Source organism: Rhinoderma darwinii, chromosome 1 (genome assembly GCF_050947455.1).
Source record: "Rhinoderma darwinii isolate aRhiDar2 chromosome 1, aRhiDar2.hap1, whole genome shotgun sequence".
In the NCBI taxonomy this organism is placed as follows: Eukaryota; Metazoa; Chordata; class Amphibia; order Anura; family Rhinodermatidae; genus Rhinoderma; species Rhinoderma darwinii.
The window spans coordinates 307991247-308012016 of NC_134687.1; the positions used below are offsets into that span (position 1 = coordinate 307991247).

Consider the following 20770-nt stretch of genomic DNA (forward strand, 5'->3'; position numbering starts at 1 on the left):
GCGTCAATAACGGACGTAATTGGAGCGGTTTTTCAACGAAAAACTGCTCCAATTACGTCTCCAGAAGTGACATGCACTTCTTTGACGCGGGCGTCTTTTTACGCGCCAACTTTTGACAGCGGCACGTAAAAAAAGAAAGCGCGTGTGCACAGAACATCGTAACCCCATTGATTTCAATGGGCAGATGTTTGGAGCCGTATTTTCGGACGTAATTCGAGGCGTAAAACGGCCAAGAACGTCCGTAAATAGGGCGTGTGAACATACCCTTATGCTTCCGTTGCAGTTGTTTTCCTTTTTTTGTTTTTTTTACAGAAACAATTGTGTAGCATTGTTTCTGTTAAAAAAAACAACAAACGGAAACTTTACGGCACAGACACAAACTGAAACCAACTGTAACGGAAGCTATAGTTTTCATTGCGTTATCCGTTCATCGGTTTGAAGGAATGGATGAACGGAAAACCCCAAACCAGACGCTCCTGTGAACAGGCCCTTATAGGAACGAATCAAAGAATAATTTTTATTTTTGTCCAAGTTTGCCTGAAAAACGTCTAGTTTTGGAAGGCGATTCACCCTTATTTTTCAGCCTCCCCTTAATACTTAAGGCCCTGTTCACACAGTTTTTTTGCAGGCAGAAAATTCTGCCTGGAAAAATCCGCTCCGGTTTTTTTTACGCTGTTTTGCACCACATATGTTTTTTTTAGACACTCCCCCCCCCCCCCCCCCCCCCCCCCTATTTCTTCTACAGACAGAGGGAATAACAGTGAGCATTTTTGCTGAAGAACGCTTAAGAAATCGTTGCAAAAAACACCGCCAGACCGTGTTTATTTCAGTCTCCCATTGATTTCAATGGGGTTTTTGAGGTGGAGAAAGCCTCAAGATAAAGCATCTCCTTTTTTTCGAGCAAAAAAAACAAACTCTCTCAGGGACAAAAGAAACCACCTCCACCTCCCATTGAAATCAATAGAAGGCAATATCGGCCGTCTGTTTCCGCGGCAAAAACCGCCACAAAAAACTGAACATACCCATGTTGATTCTGCACATACCCATATTGATACAAAGCAAGTACACGGCGTGCAATCGCACCCTTAGGGCTTATTCAGACGAAAGTATATTACGTCCGTGCAACGGACCTATGTTAGTCTGAGGCCGTGCAGACTGTCCGTGATTTTCACGCAGCGTGTCCGCTGCGTAAAACTCACGACATGTCCTATATTTGTGCGTTTTTCACGCATCATGCACCCATTGAAGTCCACATGTCGCAGTGTGAAAACTATGTATGCTCATGGAATAATTATCTGAAAAAAAATTAGTGCAAGTGTGAGCGCACCCAGAAAGACATGGTAGAAAGTGAGCTGTATTAAAAAGAATTAAGGGCCGGCTATTCAGGTTACTGACCTGTTGGAAACCTGTTTAGTATTGATGATAAGTGGGGATTTAGATATAGCAGTGCATCTCTGCATTCAGAATATGTGCTGCACACCGGACAACTGGATGATCGGGTATAATACCTTCCATGTTTGGTTTCAGTCATAGTATGAAAGTTTTCTTGTTTTTTTTTGTTTTTTTTTTAGACTACAGGTTTTTTTTTTTTGATTTTTTTTTTTAGATTCTCAAATCACTTCATATTTTGCAAATATGTTCACACACTTTTGAACTTTGCCCTTCTTTTACATTTCTAGTTAAATAGTTTAACGGAAGTGAATTGATGTAGTTTGCTAAAGGCCAGTTCACACGGGTTTTTTTGATGCCGAAAACACGTAAAAAAAACGGACGTTTTAAGTCTCTGACCTCCCATGGACGTAAATGGGAGGCAGAGAAAGCGTGTTTCGCGCCTGTTTTTGCCCACGGAGCTCAATGGCCGTGGGCAAAAAACGCTGCGAAAATCGGCGTGCAGGCAGCGCAAAATCTGCTTCAAAATTCCAAAGGGAATTTGGAGGCAGATTTTCCACCTGCAAAAAAAACTGTGTGAACCCAGCCTAAAACTCACCCCTGCTTCTTACTAGGAGTGGTGTGGTAGCATTGGTCGACACTGTAAATAACCCAAAGATCTAATAGGTGTTTAGTAAACTGACATTACTTCATGTTGGATCTTTTTAAATATTTGAAAATAATTGTGTGATATTGAGCATTTCAGGACAGACTGTTTTAGACCCCATGCCCAGCTAATTTTTTTCCGTCCGAGTGCTAGCCGTTTTTTTAACTGATAGCACCCTGACACATTCATTTCAATGGGGCCATGCACACTTCCGTTACTTACCGTGCGGCCGTTCTGACAAAAATGGGACCAGTCCTACTCCTGCCCGTTTTTGACAGAACAGTCTCGGCCTTTTCATTGATTTGGTACTTGAACTAAGTACTTCCCTTCACTACTCCGCTGCTGCTTCTTCTCCTCTCCGGATCCACTCAATCATCAGGTCGCGGTGCATACAAGGTCCTGTCATCCGTAAGCGTCAGGACATTATATGTGACACCGCACCTAAAGTCTTGATTCTGGCCTGTGTAAGGATCTTATATTCGTTGCGGGCTGATAATGTGGGAGCCGGAGAGGTCCTGTGTGTGTGTGTGTGTGTGTGTGTGTATATATCTATCTAGCTCGCTCTCTCTTGGCCCGCCCCTCTACAAAGTGTTGTACATGACATAAAATGGGGAAAGTCTAAATTTTGTCGCTAAACGCTCTTGCACCGAAACTTGCTACATTTTTCACCAGAATACTGGCATACATTGCTAAATTTCTCCTCATACGATTCAATGGATATATTGCATTGCTGTCAGTTGTTACTTGCAAACTAAGCACTCTTAGATCCAAAGCCTTTAAATTTCTAGTTCAATGTTTTTGTTCCCTACATATGCTAGAACCTTAACCCCTTCCCCCTGCTTGCATTCTGGGCCCTAATGTCCAAGCCATTTTTTACATTGTCGCATTCGAAGAGCTATAACTTTTTTTTATTTTTGCGTCGGCAAAGCTGTATAAGGTCTTCTTTTTTGCGGGACGACTTGTAGTTTTTATTGGTACCATTTTGGAGTAGATGCGACTTTTTGATCACTTTTTATCACATTTTTTTTAAAGTCAGGATTAACAGAAAACAGCAATTTTTCCATCGTTTTTTATTTCATTTTTACGGCGTTCACAGTGCGGGTTAAATAATATAACCGCTTTATAGTCGGGGTCGTTACGGACGCGGCGATACCAAATGTGTAACTGTTGCTTTATTGTAGTTTTTTTTTAATAGTAAAGCATTTTGTAAGGGGAAAAAGTGGGTTAATAATTTTTTTTCACTTTTTTTTTTTTTATTAACTCCCTGCTCTGTTTACTTTATTCTACAGCAGCGCCGTGGAATGGCGGCGCTGTAGAATAAAGCCCATTAATGACCGCCGTGAAAAGGCTTATCGGCAGTCATTAAGGGGTTAAAGCTCTCTAAATCCCGATGCAGGAGCTGCTATGGAGCCCCCTCTGAATCGGATAACTCCTGACATTATGTATGGTCAATTTTGTGGTATTCCGCGAGATGCAATAGTATGGTCGAATATGCTTTTACATATACCAGCCCAACTGAGGCCAAAAGGACACTTTTAGCCTCTGTCCCGCTAATGAAGCTCTATGGTTTATAGTGTACGTCAGGGGCTTTACCGGCGTACAGGATAAACCTTAGTGAAAAAATGTAGGAGACTCTAAAGAGTCTCTGTCATCCACATTATAAGTGCCCTATCTCCTACATAATATGATCGGCGCTGTAATGTAGGTGACAGGTGTGCTTTTTATTTTAAAAAACAATCTATTTTCACCACGTGAGCGATTTTAGCTTTATGCTAATTCGTTTCTTAATGGAAAACTGGGCGTGTTTTACTATTGACCAAGTGGGCGTTGTACAGAGGAGTGTATGACACTGACCAATCAGTGACCAATCAGGGTCATACACTTCTCTCCATTCATTTAGTCAGCGCATAGTGACACTGCGTCATATTAACGTTACTGAAGTGTTTAGGCAGTGAATAGACATTCCTTCCAGACAGGACGGGATGTCTATTCACAATCTCGACACTTCGTTAACGTTTCTGTGGTTCTTACAGCAGAGCAAGCGTAATCTCGTGAGATCTCGCTGTAAATGACAGGTTACAGCGAGATTACGCTTGCTCTGCTGTAAGTACCACAAACGTTAACGAAGTGTCGGGATTGTGAATAGACATCCCGTCCTGTCTGGAAGGAATGTCTATTCACTGTCTAAACACTTCAGTAACGTTAATGTGCGGTCTTATGCTGACACAGTGAATAACGCAGTGTCGCTATGTGCAGTGTAAATGATTGGTCAGCGTCATACACTCCTCTGTACAACGCCCACTTGGTCTAAAGTAAAAACACACCCAGATGTCCATTATGAAAGTAATTAGCATAAAGCTAAAATCGCTCCTAACGTGGTAAAAATAGATTGTTTTTTTTAATAAAAAGCACTGCTGTCCTCTATATTATAGCGCCAATCTCATTATGTACGAGATAGGGCACTTATAATGTGGTGACAGAGCCTCTTTAGGCTATGTTCATACAGGGTATTTTGCAGAGTTTTTTGATGCGGAAAAATGGCCCGAAAATGCCTCCCATTGATTTCAATGGGAGGCGTCGGCATCTTTTTCCCGCGAGCAATAAAACTGCCTCGCGGGAAAAAGAAGCGACATGCCCTATCTTCGGGCGCTTCCGCCTCTGACCTCCCATTGACTTCAATGGGAGGCAGAGAAAGCGTATTTCACGCTGTTTTATGCCCGCGGCGCTCAATGGCCGCGGGCGAAAAACTCCGCGATAATCGCCGTGCAGGGAGTGGAATATCTGCCTCAAATTTCCAAACGGAATTTTGAGACAGATATTCCTCCTGCAAAATACCCCGTGTGAACATAGCCTTAAAGGGGATTTCTAGTTTTATGTAAATAGCGCTTGATCACCGTATTATTCAACTTCCTCATTGTTTTCAAGATATTAGTTTAGTCAGTGAATGAAAATACATCGGTTTACATTCAATGGCATCAAATACAGATATAGCGAGTAGTCCTTTCACCTGAGCAGTGGATACAATTGTATCTAGTCTAGACAGCCTTAGCTTGAAGAGCACTATGTTCACACCTGCGTTGTTACATTCTGTTGTGCTTTGCCAGAAGAGCAGAACAAGGGATTGCCTGTAGCAACTGTTCCATTGCACACCGGACACCACCAGTGGCCGACTGAAGCCATTGACTTCAATGGGTTCTGATGGCTTTCTGTTGGGATGTCCGTGGTTTTACCGGAGACTAGCGCACAATGCACTATTCTCGGCCAGATCTGCATTCGAAGCCCCTAACTGAGCCTCCGACGCAGATGTGAACGAGGCCTAAACAACCTTAAGTACAGACTGATACTGTATAAAACAATCAAATATTTGAGCTGCTTCTGCATTTTTCATATAGCATGACAATGCTTTCTTCATGGTAAAAATAGTCTTTGAATGATGATGTTGTGCCACGTGGTATCCTACATTCTTGTGATGTTCACTGATAGTTGGGCTATATCTTCACTATAACTATTGTTGTAATCACTCCCCCCCCCCCCCCTCTATATTTACGTGGTGCATACTGAAACCCTGCTTAGTGAGGTAGGCGGCGGAGTTGCTAACTATGATTGGCACGCAAAATTAAGGTTACACTTGTTTATTAACCATTATCCTTTGTCATGGCTGTTCAATAAAGCTATTAAATCTACAACTAGGGCAGACTGGCATCCATGTGGTATGCTTTCACTTTAAGAGTGATGCTCTTTTGGACTCTGTACAGGAATGCCAGAGGCAGCAGGCCTTGAAGGGGGGGGGATTAGGGGGAGGCGGGTGTCAGTGTCACTGTAAGGGGTTAACGCCACTCGCAGCTCTCGTTGTCTGGAACCAGTTCAGGCTGGTTTTCCAGAAAGTGCTTTTGTGTCTCCAGCAGCATCCTGGGAAAATAAAGAGGTCACGTGGGGACTTGATGTCACAATATAATGCCACCTAGGGTTTGCCATCCCCGTCTCAGAACTGTACTAAATCCAAGTCTGTCCTGAAATGAGGATTGTAGCGTCCAGTGTAACTCTGAGAATATGACTGGCAGGGTTTAGCAGCAGCATTGATCAACTTCACTCCGGACTATGACAGCAGATAAGACTATTAGTCCATATATTACTGTGGCTGGGATAAACGCGATTATCTAACTCCTGCAACTAGTTTGGAAGATTTGTGGCACCAACAAAGCACATGTTTTATGTAGTATAGATCATCCCTGTCCGGTTGAAGTTGTGTGGCTCTGGTCAGCGGTGCTAATACAGTGAGACTGGAGTTTGTGTGTACTTTTTTTATTATTTTCTGGGGTCTTTTCAGATGATTGGATTCTTGATATTGGATGGTATTAAGATGTGTTAAGGGAACCTGTCACTAGGCATGTAACGCAGCTGAGGTTTAGTGTTTCAAACCTGCTCAAGTCAAAACCGGTCGCTTCAGCAATAATTAAAACGTTCAACTTACCAAGATGTGTCCAGCACATGCGCATTGAGGAGAGGATACAGGACCGTATACATCGCTGTCCTCCGCTTCATCTGTGCATGTGCCCAACGCCGCTGGACTCTTCTCAGTAGGTTGTAAGTTCTTCTTCATTGCTGAAAGGTCTGGTTTTGACGTGGGCATGTTTGGAACACTAAACCCCAGCTGCAGAACGGCATTCTGGTGGTTTAGTGGCTCCAAACTAAGTGACCGGTTCCCTTGTAAGCCGCTGGAATCAAATTGATCATATAATTGCTGTTGAGCAGACTTTTTTTATGTTGACGCTTCTAGAATTATATTGATTTGCTGGTTTCTTCGGTTAGGCTGACGATATGGCGGATGAAGCATGCCGGACACGGAGTCAAAAGAGGGCGCTGGAGAGAGAGGTGACACATAATGATATTGACAACAAGAAGTTAAAACTGGAGACGGCACTGTTGGATGGGGATCTCACAATGGAGGCAGAATCTGGAACTGGCAAGATACCGGACCTTCTGAATAGTGGGGAGGTGAAGGCCACTATTAAATTGGAGGTATCAACCGGAGAAGAACCAATGGATATGAGCACCTCAAAAATGTGAGAATCAATGGATTTATCCTTCTGTGTTTTTGAGTAGCATGTTCAGTGTTGTATGTATTCAATGTTGCCAAGCGTTGTCTGTCACATCGGTGTACAGATATATGGATAGATGTAAAGTAGGTCTGGCCTGTGTACCAGTATAGCTGCCCTGCAGTAGTAATCGGTACCAATGGGACATCAGGGGGGTGTTTGCTGCCCAAAGTGCAGGCCAAAAACTGAGTAGAAGAAGATACATGCTGCCATGTCCAGATGCAGTCTGCCATCCATGTTTTTTTTTATACAATCTATACTGAACACAAACTGTTTTACTATAATGTATAATGTGATTTGCTATTTGTCTATGGAAGCTCATATTGCCTGGCCAGTGAAACTTCAAATTGTCTCCTAGAGTGGTGTAATTGGCTCTTCGAGGACCTGTAACTGCTCCTGACGTGTCTGTCTTTGTAATTGTATTCCCCATGCAATAACAATTCTGGAGCATCTTTTATTAGAACTCTATTTTGTGCCGTTCCTCTGTTATTCCGCCTAAAACATTATGAATGAATTGGCAACTAGGTGTTACCAGATGGGGTGGGTGGGGTGCCCCTACACAGACTAACAATGTCCAATCCGTGAGAAAGGGGAGACTGTGTAGAGAAACGCCCCTTTGACAAGGGGAGTGATAAGACCCAGTTGTCAATTTATTCATCCATTTCTAAGAGGAATAACCATAACCGAGGAATGGTATTAACGCACAGTTCTAAGTAAATATGTTCAATAATTATTTTATGGGGAATAAAAATATTTACTAAAATAGACATGTCAGGAGAGGTGACCGTTATTTTATCTATAGCCAACTTTGTATAGCAATCTTCAGGAGTAACGTTAGGGCACCCACACTCCCCAACTTGAGAAGTTGGTTGGGAGGTGGGGTGGAAAGTGGGTTTAGATGAATTGCGGTGCCTAATGTGGATATAAGATGGGCAGTTTGCCGACTCCTGGGGATTTGGGGGGGGGGGGGGCCTTGTTTGACTATGCATTATTTATTTACTACTGGGGAGGGGATGACAGTGGGTTTGTAAATTCTGTGGGAAGCTATATTCTGAATACTGAAGGAGTAATGCCTCAAGTGAAGTGTAAGGCCAGACTTGCACATCCTTGGTTGCAGTGCGGACTAGGCCCTACAGCATGAATGATAAACAGTTAAAACAATACTTGATTTACTAGTGAGTTTTACTGTTAAAAAGAAGTGCCTGGGCTTCAACATACTGCTTCTCGTGAGCTGTAGGCTAAGGTTCGCATAAACCACCAAAGTGATGATTGTCTTTTGGGTGGAGTTGTCTTTTAGATGACAGAACTATCATGGGAAAATGAGCATGATGAAATAAGTTGCACGTTTTTGAAGGATTGTATGCCATCTAGTGGCAGATATTACAAAATTCACCTGTCATGTCTTTTCCCTTTGCATATAAAATGATCCTCCTTTAAAACAAAAATACAGTTTATAGCCATGAGCTTACTTCTTATTGAAGACCGAAAACCATGTGAAGGGGGCGTGTATTACAAATCTACAGACCTATAGACCTTTGAATGGAGCGCCGGGCGCATGCTCGGCCTCTGCTCTATTCAAGGTCCTCCGCTGCAGTGGGGGGTTGGAATGAAGCAGGCTCTGGGAGTTCAGGACACCCATTCTTGCAATCGTTTAGGGTCTTAGCGGTGGGGCCCCGAGCGATCAAACAAGAACTACCTTTCCTGTGGATAGGTGGTAATTGTCGATTCTGGGACAACCCCTTTAATGGCTGCACTGTTGTATGGGTAAAACTGCAGCATTAAGAGCAAAATTGTGCAGCCATTAACTATCAAATTTAATCTCTGCTCATCGTATGTGGGCAAATTTTCTGCCACCATGCAAAGGCCACTTTCACACAACAGTATTTTGCATCAGTATTTGGAAGCCAAAACCTAGGAGTGGAACCTATACACAGAAAAAGTATAATGAAAAGATTTGTAACTCCTTCGTGTTTTGGACCCAGTCCTGGATTTGGTTTTCAACTACTGAGGCAAAATCCTGACACATACAGCAGTGTAAGGGTATGTTCACATGGAAATCAGAACGTCTCCAAACATCTGCCCATTGATTTCAATAAGAAAAACGGCCGCGTAAAGAAACGGCCATGAATAAAGTGCAGGTCACTTCTTGGGACGTTTTTGGAGCCATTTTCTGCGTAAAAAAAACGCAGCAAAAATCGCGAGTGGCACAAACGTCTGAAAATTAGTATCTGTTTTCCTTTGAAAACAGCTCCGTATTTTCAGACGTTTTTGAGTTTGCGTGTGAACATACCCCCAATTTGTTCACAAACAAATAAGTGAAAAGTGAAGGCTAACAAAATATTTGTACTGAAGTCGTTTTTTTATTTAACGCCTTAAGGTTTGGCCTATTTTGGGCCTTAAAGAGGCTCTGTCACCACATTATAAGTGGCTTATATTGTACATGATGTGATCGGCACTGTAATGTAGATTACAGCAGTGTGTTTTATTTAGAAAAACTATAATTTTTGACGGAGTTATGACCTATATTAGCTTTATGCTAATGAGTTTCTCAATGGACAACTGGGCGTGTTTTGCTATATGGCCAAGTGGGTGTTGTACAGAGGATTGTATGATGCTGACCAATCAGTGACCAATCGGCGTCATACACTTCTCTCCATTAATTTACACTGCAGATAGCGATATAGCTATATCGCCATGTGCAGACACAAACACTTACATTACTGCAGTGTCCTGACAATGAATATACATTACCTCCAGCCGGGACGTGATGTTTATTCAGAATCCTGACACTTCGCTAACACAATCCGGACACTATAGCACAGCAAGCGTAATGTCGCGAGATTACGATGTAAACTGTAATTTCAAACGAGATTACGCTTGCCTTGCTGTAGATATCACAGACGCTACAGAAGTGACAGGATTCTGAATAAACATCACGTCCTGGCTGGAGGTAATATATATTCATTGTCAGGACACTGAAGTAACGTTATAGTGGGTTTGTGTCTGCACATGGCGATATAGCTATATCGCTATGTGCAGAGTAAATGAATGGAGAGAAGTGTATGAAGCTGATTGGTCAGCGTCATACACTCCTCTGTACAACGCCCACTTGGCCATATAGTAAAACACGCCCAGTTGTCCATTGAGTAACTCATTAGCATAAAGCTAATATAGGTCATAACTCCGTCAAAAAAAATAATTTTTCTAAATAAAAAACACTGCTGTAATCTACATTACAACGCCGATCACATCATGTACAATATAGGGCACCTATAATGTGGTGACAGAGCCTCTTTAAAGGGGTTTTCCCATAATCGGCATTTATCACCTATCCAAAAGATAGGTAATATCTAATCAGTGGGGTCTGTCCGCTGGGACCCCCACCGATCACAATGATCCATACGAATGGATTCTATGAGGCTGCCTAAGAGCGCTCAGCATTATGGGTAAACCTCTTTTAAATAGTCGCTAACCTTTCAACAAACTTATTGCCTAAATCAATAGTACAAGCGAAATATACAATTTTGTAATATCTTCTTAGGGAAAAATACCTTTTTCCAACTATCTGGCCCTTTTTCCCTAGCCCTGCCTCCTAAATTGTTCACACTCTGCATCTACTGCTAAAATCTGAGATGGATTTTCATTTATTGAAGGATCCGGTTACAGCTGCTTATTATTGTATGGTTACACACGGCGCATACACTGTCCACACTGGAGCCCGCAGGGAATTCAGGCCGAAAACCACACCAAATTGTGGTGCCGTTTTTCGGCCAGAATGTCTGCTGCGGAAAACGGCATGCTAAAAAAAAAAAACACAACATTTACTTACCCGTAGCCATGGCGACGCTTCCCTCTTACATCCTGCTGGCTGGCCTCCTGGGATGATGTTTCACCCCACGTGACCGCTGCAGCCTGTTATTGGTTGCATCAGTCACATGGGATGAAACGTCATCCTGGACACAGAAGCCGTAGGATCTTGGTAAGTATAAAGTTTTTGTTTTTTTAATTTGAGTTGCGATTTTTGTGGTGGATTCGCAGCTCCTCCGCCGCAAAAATTGCAACATCTGCTATTTGTTGCGGGTTTTACCTCCCCATTGTTTTTAATGGGGGAAAAAAACCTGGAAGGATGCAACGGCACCAGGACTTCAGAGTAGATTAAACCGGGTGGATTTATTCACCTCAAGTGAGCGACGTTTCGGTTCTGTGACTAACTGAAACGTCGCTCACTTGAGATGAATAAATCCACCCTGTTTCATCTACTCAATTCCTGGTGCTGTTACTTTGCTCTATGGTTTTTGTGTATTCAAGTTGGGGAATTTATTCATCCTCTGGTAAACGTGCACATGGCCATATATAATGTGCGTGTATATAAGTTTTTACCTTTGGTCAGCGTCATACACTTCTCTTTACAATGCCCACTTGGTCAAATCGGCGTCATACGATTCTCTCCATTCATGTCCATTTGTACTCCACACAGCGTGATCTCGTGAGGTCACATACACCCACATTAACTTTACTGAAGCGTCTTAAGAATAAATATACATTGCCTCCAGCCAGGATGCGATGTCTATTCACACTCCCGACACGTCGGTAAAGTTTTTGTGACTCAGGGCCTGTTCACATCAGCGTTGGCTTTCCGTTCTGGGGTTCCGTCTGAGGTTTCCGTCGGGTGAACCCCGCAACGGAAAGTCAAACTGAAACCACCGCTTCTGTTTCAGTCACTATTGATCTCAATGGTGACTGAAACATTGCTAATGGTTTCCGTTCGTCACCATTCCGGCAGGTTTCCGTTTTAACAACGGAATCAATAGCGGACCCCACAATTGCACCCCGTGGTGCCGATGTTATAACAACTTAAATGCGGCGGTCGCGATTGACCGCCGCTTTTAAGGGGTTAATCGTCGGGTATCACCGATGTAAACCGACCTGATGTCTTCCCCCAGTACTAAGGCTGCTAGTAGCAGCCTGTACTGGGAGATGCCGGGAGGGGGGGTTCCTGTGTGCTCTGTTGGGAGCACACGTAGACTAACGGGCTGCAGGCACCAGGACCAGCTCTGTAGCCCGTTAATCTACGTCGTTCAGTGGAATTACTAAAAAGTACAGAAAGATGCGGTCACCCATGGTCACCATTTTAAATTGCACAACTTCAGCACTGTAAAACTTAAGCAGCATTTATGTGTGACTATAACATTACCTGCATATTTTTAAAGAGCTGTGCTTATTATATGATACTCAAGCAAAAACTAAACCGTATTTGCTTTTATTTTAACACTTCAATTATTTCGACCCTGATGCCCACTCTGGACATCTTGTAAAATCTGTCTGGCAAGTGGAGCACTTACCGGTTCTGGATTCAAGGTCGTCTTGGTTATGCTTGCAATAGTAAATCATGGTTGAAAATCTTTATGCTAATGCCACCTTTTTTTTTTTTTTTCTGCTCAGTGAAATGAAGAGAGAGAAGAGGGTTCCCTCTCCAGATGTTATAGTTTTGTCTGATAATGAACCATCAAGTCCACGGATGAATGGCTTGAAGCCGCCAAAAGTGCCCACTTCTGAAACCTTTTTGGTAAGAACATGACCTCTTTCTAATTTTTACTTGGTTACCCACAGCTTACACTCTTCTATATGTGTAACAACATTTTTTCCACTAAGGTGTAGTAATTTTCAGCTAACTTGACCTTTAACCACTTACCGCACCAGGACACACCGGTACATCCTGCATTGAAGTGCTTTAAGGCATCGGGACGTACCGGTGCGTCCTGGCTAAAAACTGTCACCCTGTCAAAGGACAAGGTGACAGAACTGTGCCGTCAACTGTTTGACAATTGACCGGCACAGTAAGACGGCAGGGGACCAATCACAGCGGTCTCCTGCCGGCGATCGCTGTGATTGGTCAGTCTGCTTTGACTTGACCAATCACCGGTCCATGACGTGGTGTATGTGATGGCGCTTGCTCAGTTTGAGCCAGCGCCATCACCGCCGGTAATCAGCTGTCCGGCACCCCTCTGCACCGGCCAGGACCGGAGCTAGGCTCCGATCCGGCCGATTAACTCCTTCGATGCATCGATCAACGCGATCGATGCATCGAAGTGTCTTGTAGCCTGTCGGCAGCCACGATGGTTGCCACGGGCGCGGGTGTCAGCTTTTTGTCACAGCTGACATCGTGCTCTAACGGCCAGGACCGGAGCTAGGCTCCGATCCGGCCGATTAACCCCTTAGATTCAGCTATCGCTGCATCTAAGTGATTAGATCGCACGCTATGGTTGCTAATGTCAACCATCGGCACCCGTGGGTGTTCCGATGATTGCTATGGCAACCGTAGCCTAACAATGGCTTCCTAGTACGGAAGCCTATTAGGCCTCGCCGGGAGGCGAAGCCTAATAGGCTTGCTGTCACTGAATAGCTGACCGCTCTAATAAACTGCACTATGTAGGTAGTGCAGTGTATTAGAATAGCGATCAGGGCTTCATGCCTTCAAGTTCCCTAGTGGGACACAAAAAAAAAAGTTAAAACAAGTTAATAAAGATGTTGTAAAAAAGTTAAAAAGAAGTCATGAAAAAAATAAGTTTAAAAAAAACACTAACAGCCTTTTTTCCTATAATAAGTCTTTTATTATAGGAAAAACAAAAAAACTTTAAAAAAAAGCACATGTGGTATCCCCGCGTCCGTAACGACCCAAACTATAAAAATATCACGCTATTTTACCTGTACGGTGAACACCGTAAATTTTTTTAATAAAGAACTATTCCAGAATTGCTGTTTGTTAGTCACTACCCCTCGCAAAACCGAATAAAAAAAGGGATCTAAAAGTTGCATGTACCACAAAATCATACCATTAAAAACTGAAGCCCGTCCCGCAAAAAACAAGCTCTCCAACAGCTTTTTTGACGGAAAAATAAAAAAAGTTATGGCTCTCAGAATACGGTGACACCAAAAATAAATTATTTGAAACAAGTGATTTTATCGTGCAGACGCTGCAAAGCATAAGAAAAACTATATACATATGGTATCACCGTAATCATACCGACCCGCAGAATAAAGTAAAATTGTCATTCATAGCGCATGGCGAACGCCGTAAATTTTTTTTTTTTTTTTATAAAAAAAACATCATAATTGAAGGTTTTTGGTCACCTTGCTTGCCAAAAAAAATGAAATACAAAGTGATCAAAAAAATCGCAGGTACCCCAAAATGGTACCAATGAAAACTACAGATTGTCCCGCCACACATAAGACCTCACCTAGCTCCGGTGGGAAAAAAAACAAAAGTTCTGGCTCTCAGAATATGGCGATGCAAAATTTGCAGAGTGTCCAAAAGCGGATAAGATCTGGCACCATTTATCAGTGCGACACCGGCCACATATCTATGAATTATTATTTACTTACCCCATTATTATACCCTCTTATTATATCCTGATGTACTCCGCACAGCTTTCATATGCCCCCACATTATAAACTGAAATACCAGCAAAACCCCATACAGAACTATTACCAAGCAAAATCTGCGTTCCAAAAGCCAAATGGCGCTCCCTCCCTTCTGAGCCCTGCAGCGTGCCCAACGGGCAGTTTATGTCCACATATATGGCATCGCCATACCCGGGAGAACCCGCTTAACAGTTTGAGGTATTTGTCTTCAGTGGCACAAACTGGGCACAAAATATTGTGCACTAAAATGGCATATACCTGTGGAAATTTGCAATTTTCACTTTGCACCATCCACTGAGCATTCATTTATTATAGAAAAAAAAAAACCTGTGTTGTCAAAATGCTCACTACACCCGTTAATAAAATGCCTTCAGGGGGGCAGTTTCCAAAATGGGGGTCACTACTTGGGGGTTTGTTTTACTATTTGACCCCAGAGCCCTGCCATTGTGGGCTAATGCTGCGAAAATCACCAAAACAGGTCTCACATGCGCCTTTCACTCCTAAGCCCTGTCATATGTCCAGGCAAATGATAAATGCATGGAGGGGTGTAGTTTACAAAATGGGGTCACAAATTATGTGTTTTTTTCTCCTATTACCTCTTGTGGAAAAAAAAATTGGTTGCAAAACAACATATTTTTTGGGAAAAAAAACAATTTTTCATTTTCACTGCCTCATTCTAATACAATTTATGAATCACCTGTGGGATCAAAATGCTCAGTACACCCCTAGATTACCCTGAGGGGTATAGTTTCCAAAATGGAGTCACTTCTCAGGGGTTTCTACTGTACGGGTACCTCAGGGGCTCTGCAAATGCGACATGGTGCCCAAAAAACAATCAACCAAAATCTCCATGCCAAGTAGCACTCCTGCCATTCTGAGCCCTGTGGTGTATCCAAGAAGCAGTTTATGACCACATGTGGGGTATTGCCGTACTCGGGAGAAATTGCTTTATAATTGTTGGGGCGCTTTTTCTCCTTTTATTCCTTGTGAAAATGAAAAAAATTCAACATTTTAGTGGAAAGAATGTCGATTTTCATTTTCACTGCATAATTCCAATAATTCAGCAAAAAAACTGTGGGGTCAAAATGCTCACTATACCGCTAGATAAATTCCACGAGGGGTATAGTTTCCCAAATGCGGTCACTTTTGCCAGGTTTGCACTATTTTGGCCCCTCAGTGGCTTTGCAAATGTGACATGGGGCCGCAAACCATTCCAGCAAAACTTGAGCTCCAAAAGTCAAATGGCGCTCCATCCTTTCTAACTTCCACATGTGTCCAAACAGCAGTTTATTACCACATATGGGGTATTGCTGTGCTCAGAAGAGTTTGCTTTACAAATATTGGGGTGTTTTTTCTCCTTTATCTGTTGTAAAAATGAAAAAATCTGAGCTAAAACTACATTTTATTAGAAAAAATTTAGATTTTCAATTTCACGGCATAATTCCCATAAATTCAGCAAAAAACGTGTAGGGTTAAAATGCTAACTATACCCCTAGAAAATTCCTTGAGTGGTGTAGTTTCCAAAATGGGGTCACTTTTGGGGGGTTTCCACTGTTATGGTCCCTCTAGGGCTTTGCAAACACGACATGGCACCGAAAACCATTCCAGCAAAATCTGCGCTCCAAAATCCAAATGGCCCTCCTTCCCTTCTGAGCCCTGCCGTGGGTCCAAACAGCAGTTTATTACCACATATGGGGTATTTTCTTAATCTGGAGACATTGCTTTACAAATGTTGGGGTGCTTTTTCTCCTTTATTCCTTGTAAAAACTAAAACATCGTATGTTTTTTCAGAAAAAAAGTAGATTTTCATTTTCACAGACCAGTTCCAATAAAGTTAGCAAAAAACCTGTGGGCTAAAAATGCTCACTATACCTCTTGAAAAATTCCTTGAGGGGTGTAGTTTCCAAAATGGGGTCACTTTTGGGGGGCTTCCACGGTTTTGGCACCACAAGACCTCTTCAAACCTGACATGGTGCCTAAAATATATTCTAATAAAATAGAGGCCCCAAAATCCACTAGGTGCTCCTTTGCTTCGGAGGCCTGTGTTTCAGTCCATTACCGCACTAGGGCCACATGTGGGATATTTCTAAAAACTGCAGAATCTGAGCAATAAATATTGAGTTGCGTTTCTCTGGTAAAAGCTTCTGTGTTACAAAAAAAAAAATGTATTAGAAATGAATTTCATTTAAAAAAAATTGAAATTTGTAAATTTCACCTCTACTTTGCTTTATATCCTGTGAAATGCCTAAAGGGTTAAAATACTTTCTGAATGCTATTTTGAATACTCTGAGGGGTGCAGTTTTTAAAATGGGGTGATTTATGTGGACTTTCTAATATGTAAGGCCCTCAAAGCCACTTCAGAACTGAACTCATCCCTGAAAAAATAGCCTTTTGAAATTTTCTTGAAAGTGTGAGAAATTGCTGCTAAAGTTCTATGTCTTGTAACGTCCTAGAAAAATAAAAGGACGTTCAAAAAATGATGCAAACATAAAGTAGACATATGGGGGATGTTAACTAGTAACTATTGTGTGTGGTATTACAATCTGTTTTACAAGCAGATACATTGCAATTTAGAAAAATGCAGATTTTTGCAAATTTTCTCTAAGTTTTGGTGTTTTTTTACAAATAAATATTGAATTTAACGACAAAATGTTTTCAGTATCATAAAGTCACGAGAAAACAATCTCAGAATCGCTTGGATATGCAAAAGCATTCTGGAGTTATTACCACAAAGTGAAACATGTCAGATTTGCAAAAATGGGCTGTGTCCACAAGGCCAAAACAGGCTGGCACTAAGGGGTTAATATAAATGCAGTGTTATTGCCTCTTAAAATGTAAGAATAATTTAGTCCAAATTCATAACTGTTACTCTTCGTTCACACAGTCCAGAGTTAATATTGTTTTTGCACTTATATTTCAACCAATATTATTTAACCCCTTAACCAGGCCAATTTGAGGTTTTTCATTTGTTTTTTTTCTCCCAGTCTTCCAAAAGCCATAACTTTTCTATTTCTTCGTCAACCTAGCCGCATGAGGGCTTGTTTTGTGCGGGACAAGATGTAGTTTTTCAAGACACCATTTATTATACTGCATAATGTACTGGGAATCTGAAAAAAAATTTGTGGGGTGAAATGGGCAAAAAACAGCGATTACACCATTTGGGAGGGGGGGGGGTTTGTTTTTACGGCGTCCATCAGGCAGTAAAAACGACATTCACCTTATTCTACTGGTTGATACGATTACTGCGATACCAAATTTTGTTACTTCTAAAAATATAACTTTTATTTTTTCATCAATTTAGATGTATGAGGGCTTGAATTTTGTAGGGCGAGCTGTAGTTTTCACAGATATCATTTTGGGGTACATGTGACTTTTTGATGATTTTTTTTTTTTTTTTGGCGGGCTGAGGTGACCAAAAAACATATATATCGTATTTTTCAGACTATAAGACACACCTGATCCTAAGACGCACCCAGGTTTTAGACAACAGAATAGAATAAATTTAACAAGTAATTTTTTTCCTGACAGCCAAAAATGTTTTATATATTTTTTTTCATCGATTTGAGCGGTGTGAGGGTTTGGTTTTTGCAGGACGAGCTGTAGTTTTATTAGCACCGTTTTTTGGTACATACGATTTTTTTGATCACTTTTTTTATTTATTTTTTATTTAAGATTTTAAGCACTAAGGTGACTAAATATTTAAAACCTCAAAATAGTTTTTTGAACTCCCCGTGCGAGTTAAATAATGGTATATTGCAATAGATCTGACTTTTAACGACACAGCGATTTCAAATTATATTATTTTTTACATTGTGCTTGGGGAAAAATGGGAAGAGGTGTTTTTTTTACACGTTTTATTAGTTCCCCTAGGGGACTTGAACCAGCGGCCACTTGGCTACATGTGGAGATACTAAAACAGCGTAACTACGCTGTTTCCCTAACTTCCATAGTAGTGAATGACCGTTACGGAAGCAGCGTAGCATGCGAGCTATGCTGTTTCCGTAACTACTGTTCATTTCTAGGGGAGTTAGGGAGACAGTTTTGCTTCCACATATATGGCATCACCATACCCGGGAGAACCCTTTTAACATTTTTTGGGATGTGTCTACAGTGGCATAAGCTGGGCACGACATACTTGCCACTGAATTGGCATATCTGGGGAAATTTTTTACTTTGCACCATACACAGCACATTTATTTATGGTAAACACCTGCGGGGTTAACATGCTCACTACACCCCTAGGTGAATACCTTGAGGGGTGTTGTTTCCAAAATGGGGGTCACTTTTGGAGGGTTTCCACTGTTTTGGTCCCACAGGGGTTTTGCAAATGCTACATAGCGACCAGAAACCAATCCAGCAAAATCTGTACTCCGAAAGCCAAATCGCTCTCCTTCACGTCTGAGCCCTGTCGTGTGCCCAAAAATGAGTTTTAATAACCACATATGGGGTATGGCCATACTCAAGAGAAATTGCTTAACAAATGTTGGGATACTTCTGCTTTATTTTTTGAGAAAATGAAAAATTTTGTGCTAAAGCTACGTCTTATTGAAGAAAAAGGATTGTTTTTATTTTCACTGCCCAATTCTAATAAATTCTATGAAACATATGTGGGGTCAAAATGCTCACTACACCCCTAGATGAATTTCTCATGGGGTATAGTTTCCTAAATGGAGTCACTTTTTGTGCGTTTCCACTGTTTTGTCCCCTCAGGGGCTTTGTAAATGTGACATGGCCTCCGCAAACCATTCCTGCTAAATGTGATCTCCAAATGGTGCTCTTTCCCTTCTAAGCCCTGCCATGTGTCCAAGTAGCCGTTTATTACCACATGTGGGGTATTGTTTTACTCAGGAGAAATTGCTTTACAAATTTTGCGGTGCTTTTTCTCCTTTAGTCCTTGTGGAAATGAGAAAAAAATTAGCTAAACCTACATTTTCTTGGAAATCTACATTTTCAATTTTCACGTCCTACTTCCAATAATTTCTGCAATAAACCTGTGCGGTCAAAATGCTCACTATACCCCTAGATAATTTCCTTAAGGTGTGTAGTTTCCCAAATGGGGTCACTTTTGGGGTATTTCCACTGTTTTGGCACCGCAAGAGCCCTTCAAAGCGGACATGGTGGCTAAAATATATTGTAATAAAAAGGAGGCCCAAAATCCTCTAGGTGCTCCTTTGCTTCGGGGGCCGATGCTTCAGTCCAGTAGCACGCTAGGGCAACAAGAGGGATATTTCCTAAAACTGCAGAACCTGGGCAATAAATATTGAGTTTGGTTTCTCTGGTAACATTTTGTTACAAAAAAAAATGGATTAAAAATTAATTTCTGCAACAACCATAAATTAAATTTTGTAAATTTCACCTCTACTTTGGTTTAATTCCTGTGAAATGTCTAAAGGGTTAATAAACTTTCTTGCTGTTTTGAATACTTTGAGGGGTGCAGTTTTTAAAATGGGGGTGACTTTTTGGAGGTTTTTAATATAGAAGGCCCTAAAAGCCACTTCACAACTGAACTGGCCCCTGTAAAAATAGCCTTTTGAAGTTTTCTTTAAAACATGAGAAATTACTGCTAAAGTTCCAAGCCTTGTATCCAATGTAGACATATGGGGGATGTTAATTAGCGGCTATTTTGTGTGGTATACCTGTCTTACAAGCAGATACATTAAAATTGAGAAAAATGCAAATTTTTGCAATTTTTCGCTAAATTTCGCTGTTTTTCACAATTACTGAATGTATAGAGTAAATTTTGCCAGTAATAAAGTCCAATGTGTCACAAGAAAAAGATCTCCGAATCGCTTGGATAGGTAAAAGCTTTCAGATGTTATTACCACATAAAGTGACACGTCAGATTTGAAAAATGAGGCTCTGTCTGGAAGGTCAAAAGTGGCTAAAGAGGGAAGGGGTTAAATATCCAAATGTAAGTCATCCCGTGGTTCACATGCCCCAATCACGTCAATGCGTCATGATGATGATCACACAGGTATTTGCATAATAAAGGGCATTAACATTTCAAAATACACATTTATCAAAAACCTAACACATATACAGTGTATATAAAATAAGCCCCTCATACACATCCGTTCTAATCTTCACAAGGAGAAACCGAAGAGACCAGCTCCCCACGCCACAAAGATCAGCATGGTTCAAACGGTACTGTGCATGGCCCAGGATTGACACATCGATCCCCATGAGCAGCATAAAGATTTCTATGAGGTATCTGCAT

General features: G+C 41.6%; 1 protein-coding gene across 9 annotated transcripts in view; it reads left to right on the plus strand.

Moving 5' to 3' along the window:
• Positions 1–20770, plus strand: part of GATAD2A (GATA zinc finger domain containing 2A) — a 118331-nt gene that overhangs the window by 78495 nt on the left and 19066 nt on the right. For 7 of the 9 annotated variants that reach the window (XM_075825506.1, XM_075825507.1, XM_075825503.1 and 4 more), the window contains 2 exons: positions 6845–7098; positions 12574–12697. In XM_075825506.1, the coding sequence (XP_075681621.1) occupies positions 6854–7098; positions 12574–12697 (369 nt within the window). In that variant the 5' untranslated portion in view covers positions 6845–6853. Of the gene's footprint in view, positions 1–6048; positions 6325–6844; positions 7099–12573; positions 12698–20770 lie in introns of those variants that run through there. The other 2 variants (XM_075825502.1, XM_075825505.1) reach the window with 2 other exon arrangements.